Source organism: Paracoccidioides lutzii (genome assembly GCF_000150705.2).
Source record: "Paracoccidioides lutzii Pb01 unplaced genomic scaffold supercont2.23, whole genome shotgun sequence".
NCBI lineage: Eukaryota > Fungi > Ascomycota > Eurotiomycetes > Onygenales > Ajellomycetaceae > Paracoccidioides > Paracoccidioides lutzii.
Genome location: NW_015440969.1, coordinates 499,400 through 507,898, shown reverse-complemented (window position 1 = coordinate 507,898; position 8,499 = coordinate 499,400). Strand labels below are relative to the sequence as shown.

Here is an 8,499-nt window from a genome sequence, read left to right as displayed (position 1 = left end):
CCCGGGCCTCCACACGGGGTACAACATTCCGTCCCCATATTTCCATCCACCAACGGCAAACTGGTTGACATTAGGCACATATACAGAGCAATAGGGATGGTGATCAAATAAGGGTAAAAAAAGGGAAAACTGGGAGAGAAAGTTTTATAAATGAAAGTCGCTTCTATCAACCCGTGGTCCTTCTTGTCTTAATCGCTACTGCTACACCCGCGACACCCACAGCTAACACACTGGATGCTCTGGTCCTCTTTTAGCTGGGCTTTGGGTACGCGACAAATGCAGGTGGCGTTGAAGTTTGTTTCTTTGGTTTGGATGCAGCGAAGGCAGCAGAGCTGGAAGCGTGGGTGGGTGGGTTAGCTTGTGCAGTTATATTTTGTGAGGAAGGGGAATTAGAGAAGGACGATGGGTGAAGGTGAAGTATGTATAGGATAGTACATACCTTTTCGTAACCCTGTTTCTTCCACTTGGCAATGAGGAGGGCGTCTGCGTAGTTATTTTTCAGCAGCCAGTCATACAACTGCTTGGATATGGCTTCCTTTTCGTAGTAGAGGTCGTAGATGTAGCGGGATCCTGAGATGAGATCATATTCATTAGCTTTTTGTTTCTTGCAATATTTTTTACAGTTCCTAACATTTGCTGCCCGTATACGCGTGTTCATATTTATGATAGTTGTTATACCGGGGTTAAAGAGGTAAAACATACGTGCATGACTGATCTGAAATATCGGCCAGTGGACCTCGTGTCTCTTCTTGCCCTCGTGCGAGGCATTTTCTGCATCTTTCATTTTGTTGCTGAACTCGAGAAGGGTGTCTTCGATGTCAGCAAAGCCGTCTGGAGGTGGTTTGCGGTTCCGTGAGGCGCGGATGGGAGGCATGGTGGGTGGCGGAGCTTCGTCGTTGGAGGCGGACGACTTCAGAAAGTTGATAAGCTTCTTTTTCTAATGGGAGCCTCCTGTTGCTGGTGAAATGAGCGGATACGGAGGAGGTTGATTGATCTGTGTTGCCAGTTATTTATTTCTTCCAAGCGTCAAGGCCGCCGGACGAGATGGGTAAAATGTTTGGGTCTTTCTGCCACTTCTCACCGTCTACGGCGCTTGTCGCTGCAACCTTCAGTAAAAAACAATCCAAGCAGCTTCTACAGTTTCAGATATTTTATCAACGGAGTAGACGACCACTATTATTTCCAGTCTTCCCAACCCAATCTAGTTTCCGAAATTTACTATAGTTGTTCCCTTAAGTCGATCTACCCATTGCGATTCTGGAAAGAAAAGAAATATCAATATACATACATGCAATGGATTCCCAAATCGACGTCTCTAAACTCAACGAAGCGGACCGAAGAGAAGTGCAGCAATTCGTCGCGAACGAGGCGCAAAAGGCTACTATCCAGTCAAGTAATACCTAATTTCCTTGCATCCATTTTTTCCCTCACTCCTTCATCCACACCGCATATATTTCCACGGCCAGATATAAACAGTAAACATATCCTAACTCCATTTATTTTGAACAGACGTCCACCAACTGGCTGATATGTGCTGGAAAAAATGCATCACAGGCAGAGTGTCCGGAGGTACCCTTGACCGTAGCGAGGAGTCATGTGCCCAGAACTGCGTTGATCGATGGATTGACACCAGCAATGCCGTGCTGAAGCATCTGGAGACGTTGAGGGGCAGCCATTAAGATAGGTCATTGTGTGTATGGACTTTGTTGGTCTATTGTGGTTTCCTCGGGTGGAATGCGTCCGGATTTTGATGGATGGACTATATATGCTGGATTGTACGACTGCGAGGGCGGAAGGCTGAGGAGGTGGGAGAAGAATGGAAGCTGGAGTAGGAAGGACAGCCCTTGGGGAATCGACGGGCGAAGGTATTTTTTTCGTTCTCCTTTTTTTTTTCTTTCTTTCTTATTTTCTTGCATTGTACGATGCTGAATATGCATATGGGATCCACCTGGTCTACTTTCTTAAACATGTTAAAAGGTTTAGCCGGTTATGGATAGTGTTTATATTTAAATGTCGATACAGATAAATACCAATTCATTGAATATTCCACTCTATTGATCCAAACGGGCGACAGACGAGTTCTACATGTAATCGTTTCTATTCGAGAGGAACTCCTTATATGATTATAAAACAGAACAGAAAACATGGGTTTTATTCACGTCTCAAGTGACAGTAGCATTTCAATATAATTAAAACAGCCATTGAGTAATTTTTTAATAAATTAAAAGGAAATTTCACAAGACAACTTCCATGAACTCAAAGAAAAAGAAGAAAATAACCCGCTTTAAACAATCGCCAACTTCGTCGCCGCAATATCAAGAGCATCAACATCTGGGGTTAATCTCGCAAACGCTTTTTTCGAACCGTCAGGTCTATACAAAAATGAACGAATTAGCAACTCAGAAACCCCACCGCAAATCAGAGAAAATCCTCCTTCGTCTTGAGCGTCGAACAACCTACCTGATGAGGGTGTTAATCTTGACGGTATCGACATCATAAAGAGTCTTGAGCGCCTGCTTAATTTGTCTCTTGTTGGCCTTCACATCGACGATGAATACCAGGGTGTTGTTCTCCTCAATCTTCTTCATGGCGCTCTCAGTGTTCAAGGGATGGATGATGATTTTATGTTGGTCGAGGCGGGTTTCATGAGGAATCGACTTGCGGGGGTATTTGGGAGACCGCGAGAGCTGGAGGGTCTTTGGTCGATGGAAGGTGGTTGATGTCCGGATCTTGCGGACCTTGTGCGCGTGAACCTGTTGCATGCCCAGTCTCAGTACATATCGTGTTGCCTTTTCGTCGTGATATTGTCCCAATTGGCTCGTATATCCTGGCATCGTGGCAAAAAAAGAGAAGGGATTATTTTTCAACGTACACCCTTAAGCACCGCCTTCGCAGCAGCACCAGCTTTGGCGCTGGGCTTTGCGGCTATAGTTTTCGACAAGAACCGTCAGCATATCTCGTTGACCAGAAATGAAATTGATTCCAACATATTCCCGAGGTTCACTATCTCCCTCTTTCCCCTCTTTCTTTCTTCCAACTGTCGAAAGAAACTCTCATTGACATAGATCGTGTGCGTATTTGCTTGCTTCCCGCTGCCCTCCATTCCCCTTCCTCAACGCAGGCTCAAAAATTCCACGCAAACAAAGCAACACGGATGATCTATCCTCACCTTTTTTAGTATCCGACTTGGGTCCCATGGCTGTCGATTGGCGGCGTTGGCTGGTGGTTATCGTCGTCGTCGTTGTTGTCGTCACAGTCGGTCCTTTAAGGGGGGTCAGTTCGATCTTCTGCTCTTTGGGTTTGTCAACTCTCGCTAAGTTTGAAAACCTGAGATTGTGTGCGTCACGTGATTGGCCTGTTCGCAGCGGGCGCCATTCCCAAAATAGACACCATCTCAACCTACCCCAACCCTCTCAATAACTGTTGCGATGTATCTTTATGTACACATGTTTGGAACGGGCGAAAGAGTTCATTGCTAGTCGAGACTAGTGCATTACCTACACCATGTCTCATCTGTAGCAATGCCGAAGGACCCAGATCCTTAAATCTGATGTCCCACGTACCGCAATTCTCTCTGCAAAAGAAGATTTGTGCTTCCGGAATACCATGACAATATGACAATAAACTCCCCCCGTCGCAAAACTAAAATGAAAACCAAAAGGAGAACCCCCGGTTCACTCTCTCATGGCCGCCCACCAACCGCCAGTAGCAAACCCGCTGCCTCCCTCTCTGCCAAGGCCACGCGAACTTTAATCCGCTCCCACCACCAGTTGCATAAAGCCCGCGCCCGCGCCCTCGCGGAGAATAACGAGGCTCTTGTCCAGGACCTGGACAGGCAAATTGCTTCCATTGGTGGACTCGAGAGCTATCAGCTAGCTAGCAAGAAGGGCCAGTCAAAGGAGCGCGGTGGGGATTCGAGTAAAGTACTTGTAGAGTGGTTAACCCCCGTGTTGCGGATGCTGAAGAAGAGTGGTGACTCGAAAGATAGGTGGAGTAAGTTGCGGCTACTCGAAGTAGGCGCGCTGAGTTCTGTGAACGCCTGCTCGTGCGTTGGGACGCTAGATGTGACACGGATCGATCTGCTTTCGCGGGAGAAGGGGATCCTGCAGCAAGATTTCATGCAACGACCGTTACCCGTCTGCGAAAACGAGAAGTTTCATATCATTAGCCTATCGCTTGTGTTGAACTATGTCTCAGATCCGGCAGGGAGAGGGGAGATGCTTAAGCGGACTACGACGTTTTTGGCGCCGTTTATGGGAATTGGTAAAGGGATTGCAGCTGGAGATGCAACGTCGGTATCAGGGGGAGAGACTGCGGGTGAGATGCTATCTCATAATACTTCCTTTGCGCCTTGCCTATTCCTTGTCTTGCCGGCGGCATGTGTGCTGAATTCACGCTACTTTACTGAAGAGCGGCTGCTGGCTATCATGTCAAGCCTGGGGTATCAGATGACGCAGAGGAAGTTGACGTCAAAACTTATATTTTATCTTTGGGAATATAGTCCCCAAGATGAAGAAAGGATGAAAAATGAAGTTATGGTATTCAGGAAAGAAATGCTTAACCCAGGTCGGAACAGGAATAATTTTACTATTACGCTCTGCTAACAAGCACCGACGATTGTGAGAGGTGATGAATTAAGAATTCAAGTTCTATGTGCTGCCGATGGAGTGAGAAATGGAGAAGAAACTCCAGCGGCTCTCACATGATGCATCCAAATGACACCATGCCTGGTAGGAACGAATAAATCAAGCGATGGTATTCTACATATCTATTTTCTTGAAGCCTTCTTGGAAACACTTAAGAAACAAGATTTGACCTCCATCCCTTAATCTTTTATGGTTTCTATCTTATATTACCATACCCTTCCACAGCTAGTCTCGGCCGCGATTCAAATAAAGGAGCGTTAAAAGTAATTAATACATTAAAGAAAAAACACACCTTGCGGCTAACGCCAAAATTTATAACTCTCCTCAACCCTTTGTCCATCATACACATCTCATTGACCACCCCAATGAGTCACAAGCGCCGTAAAACAGGAGAGTGCTCTCTCATTGCTGCCACTACTCCCCACCCTCACCAGCCCCCTCTCTTATCCATCCTGTAACATTCACACATACTCCCCTACCGCACACGTACGTCCACTGACCTACGTCATTTCAACCCAATATTCTCCTTAGGAATAAATGCCCACGCCGTCCCCACAACCGCCATAATAGAACAAACAATCAACAACAACCAATCCGCAACCCGCTCCTGAAAACTAATCCTGGATCCAAAAATTTTCATATAAAAAACAATAGGGAGGATGATGCAGATGGTGATACACAGGCTCGCACCGATAAGGGCCATGATGCGGTCGAAGTACGGAAAGACAATGGCGATGTAGGTGATGAGGACGATTGTGGCGATGCGGGCTGTGACTTGGACAGTGGTGCGGATAAGGTGGGTTGGCTCCTTTCTCTCATTCCTCGCTTTCTTCTGAGGGTGTTGGCTGCGGGTAGGGATATTGTGGAGGCCGCAGAGTGATTCGACTGTGCTGACCAGTGGACGGCAGCTGGAATGGAAAAGGTCAGTTAGGTCGCCAAGGGGTTAGTCGGGGTTGGAAAGGGGCGGGTGGCCATTTTAGTATATATAGTTTACCTGAGGGGTATCTTCGTCAATGGAATGATGGCGATAAATACGACAATGCAAATTGACAACCAATTAGGGTATCCGGATGTGAGGAGAACGTTGTATGTGACTTCGTCGGTAACGTCGGGACCAAACATGAGCCAGCCGGCTGTCGCCATGGCCAGGTCCAGGAAAAGCTAATAGAAGGTATGGTTTAGCGTATTCTGGAAAATTAAGAGCTGATTTAAGGGTTCAAAGCATGGCTACTACTCACTGTGAAGATGTAAGTTATCCAAAGGCTCTCTCCGTACTTGCGGGGGTGTCTCATGTCTTTGTAGATGTTTGGGAAGACGCTGTGGCCGCCCCAGGGACCTGGCAGTAAAGGACACATGTTTAGCGTAACAATGTTAAAGACAGTGTGATCGAAGTGGCTAGACTCACACATAATCAGTCCAAAGGAAAGCGGGACGGCATCCCAGTTCCCAGGGAGGAGGGATGTCGGGGCAGGATCACGGAGGGAGCCTGGGGAGTCCGGCTTGATAATACCATCGACAAAAATAATCAGAACAACTTTTTACGAACTGTTAGCCACGTTCATGTTATTTCGAGATGGGTATTCCTTAACTTACTAGAAGTACAGCAAAAAATGCCCAAAATGCTCGACAAGCTCAGAAGTCGCAAGGGCACGAAGTTCATCGGGATTAAAATTGCGCCGCATATCAGTTTCCAACGAAGGGCCCCTAGTCCCGGAATCAAAGCGTCAATGCTATCTGCAAAGAGCACAACCAAAGCCACACATGCACCCATCAGTTCCAAGGAGAAGAGTAGGCTGGTGATGATACGAGCTTGGGGCCCAAAGCTGATATATGCCAGATCAGCATAGGTAACGAGGGTAGGATCTACATCCATGCACTTTGCGAGGATTTTGGCCGTATATGCAGTAGCCATTGCCGAGAAGATAAGCAGAGGAATCCCGATAACCCATCCAGCATATTTGAGGCCTAGGGGTAAGCTAAGTAGGCCTATTCCAATCAGGACATTGACGGAGTTGAATATGGTCTGGGGAACGGTGGATTGGCCAACAATAATGGTTTCTTTGGAGCCATCTCGGTGTTGGATGTGCTTGACGACGAGGGGTTCCCGATCAGCGTCAGCGTCTATGATATCGGTATTGGTTTCGATAAGGTGGTGCTCCCTATGCAGTTGGGCGGCGTGTAATCGGGTCGACTCGCTTATTCTAGTCGAACTTGCTGTTCCATACGATGCCTCGTAGCTTCTTCCCAGGAGTGGTGTTGTGCGCGCAGATGCGTCAAATCCACCATCCAGGTGAGGTCGCCTGTGCTCCGTTCCCTCTCTAGTTCCGTAATCATGAGAGTTTGCAACATCGTCATCATCACAGAGCGATTCTGGTACGTGCTCTCCTGAAGCAGAGGGCCGACTCAAGAGAGGTCTGGTTTCATCTATGGGCAAATCGCGGCCATGTTCCTCGTCATCAGGCAAGGCCAAGAAGAATGATGATCGACGGGGAGTAACCTCTGGGAATTGGGCCGCTCTCTGCCATGACCGGGCAAAGTTGTCCAAGCTATTAGGAGGTCCAGCGACCGATTGCCTCCTTGAGGATATGTCAGACAGCCTGCAACTCATGTCAGCAACGTGCATGTCAACCTGGGACAACGCGAACGGATACCATTAAGAGCAAAATGAAATGAACGTACCACCGTCTTCGTAAATCATTATCGTCAGTTCCATGATGAGGGAGGTGGTGTTCATGTTGTGCGATGTTCAGAGGATTCGAGGACGCGGAGGATAATGATAGTCGGGAGCCTGAGGGCAAGGCCTCTCTAGAGCCCTGGAATTTCATGGTTGAGCTGAGCTGTCCTCTCCACCTCTTCAAATATCCTTTTCTTACGTATCCACGGCACTTAGGAAGGGAATTTGGGATAGGGTAAGGAAATGAACGTATTTATCGGTTTAAAATGGAATGCGATGCCTCGTTCCAAGGACAAAACCCCCCAGAGAAACGCAGAAGGGGTATTTAGAAAGCGAGAGAGAAAAGGAACATCCCCAAACACAAGAAGACCCCTGATTGACAGATATGGGTATATCTAAACAAAATAATCACAAATTATTTCTCGACGTGGTAGTGGAGCTATATAAAAGCCGCCAACCCCAGTCAAGTCACCACTAAGCACGGAACACCCGTCTATCAAGCGAACTCCACGGGTGGCGATAACCCATGGAAAATATATATACTGCGGTATGAATAAACTAGAAGAATAGGGCTTGTGTCGGCTAAAGATGGAGATAATTAGGATTGTTGAACATGTTTGTATATCTTATTGATGATGGATAGGTTGGGCATCTGAATTTAAGGGGATTTTCGGAGTAAAGATCCGCATCCGCAGCTTGGTTTTTGCAGTCGAAGGGCGCGGTCGGGCAATTTAAGATTCTGGAGCTCCCGTTTATCCATCCGTCCTGCGAACAAGGACCATGGTTCACGGGCAGTCCGTGGGGAGGCATGTGACCATTGTCCGGACATATTAAGCAATTCCTTCCCCCTTCTGACACACTGCAAGAAATCCAAACCTGGTTCTTAGGAACCTGGTGGATTAATTGTTTCAAACCAAGGGTTTCCCGTTGCCCTGTTCGAGTTGGCTGCAAGTCTGGCAATTGGCACGGAGTTTATCTTATGTAGATCCATAGTTGAAATGTTCTGCCAAAAATCCGTCGTTCTGAGTGGTTGGTTAGCTTAACTAATTGACCCCACTACTTTTATCTAGTTCACTTGTTGCTGCAACAGACAACATCCAATCTGCAAAGGACTCAACCCGCCGACTCCATTTGATAACTATGCTCCGTAGTCCTCCAAATATTCCATAGAGTTGCCCC

General features: G+C 47.2%; 5 protein-coding genes across 5 annotated transcripts; 2 read left to right on the top strand and 3 right to left on the bottom strand.

Moving 5' to 3' along the window:
• Window positions 1-188: 188 nt before the first annotated feature.
• PAAG_07387 (cell cycle control protein cwf14) lies at window positions 189-874 on the bottom strand (the record flags this gene model as incomplete). Its single annotated transcript, XM_002790804.2, has 3 exons — window positions 189-332; window positions 440-570; window positions 703-874. The coding sequence occupies 3 exons, from the start codon at window positions 872-874 to the stop codon at window positions 189-191; spliced, it is 447 nt and encodes a 148-aa protein (XP_002790850.1).
• A 419-nt stretch (window positions 875-1,293) lies between these two features.
• Window positions 1,294-1,679, top strand: PAAG_07386 (hypothetical protein; the record flags this gene model as incomplete). The annotated part of the gene is made up of 2 exons (XM_002790803.2): window positions 1,294-1,393; window positions 1,510-1,679. The coding sequence occupies 2 exons, from the start codon at window positions 1,294-1,296 to the stop codon at window positions 1,677-1,679; spliced, it is 270 nt and encodes an 89-aa protein (XP_002790849.1).
• Window positions 1,680-2,284: 605 nt separating this feature from the next.
• PAAG_07385 (60S ribosomal protein L25) lies at window positions 2,285-2,834 on the bottom strand (the record flags this gene model as incomplete). The annotated part of the gene is made up of 2 exons (XM_002790802.2): window positions 2,285-2,372; window positions 2,461-2,834. 2 exons carry the CDS (start codon window positions 2,832-2,834, stop codon window positions 2,285-2,287), a joined length of 462 nt encoding a protein of 153 aa, XP_002790848.2.
• Window positions 2,835-3,614: 780 nt separating this feature from the next.
• PAAG_07384 (hypothetical protein) lies at window positions 3,615-4,604 on the top strand (the record flags this gene model as incomplete). Its single annotated transcript, XM_002790801.2, has 1 exon — window positions 3,615-4,604. One exon carries the CDS (start codon window positions 3,615-3,617, stop codon window positions 4,602-4,604), a length of 990 nt encoding a protein of 329 aa, XP_002790847.1.
• A 547-nt stretch (window positions 4,605-5,151) lies between these two features.
• On the bottom strand, window positions 5,152-7,471 carry PAAG_07383 (vacuolar amino acid transporter 1; the record flags this gene model as incomplete). Its single annotated transcript, XM_015846215.1, has 6 exons — window positions 5,152-5,554; window positions 5,641-5,807; window positions 5,885-5,982; window positions 6,052-6,180; window positions 6,240-7,243; window positions 7,326-7,471. The coding sequence occupies 6 exons, from the start codon at window positions 7,469-7,471 to the stop codon at window positions 5,152-5,154; spliced, it is 1,947 nt and encodes a 648-aa protein (XP_015700650.1).
• Window positions 7,472-8,499: the final 1,028 nt, after the last annotated feature.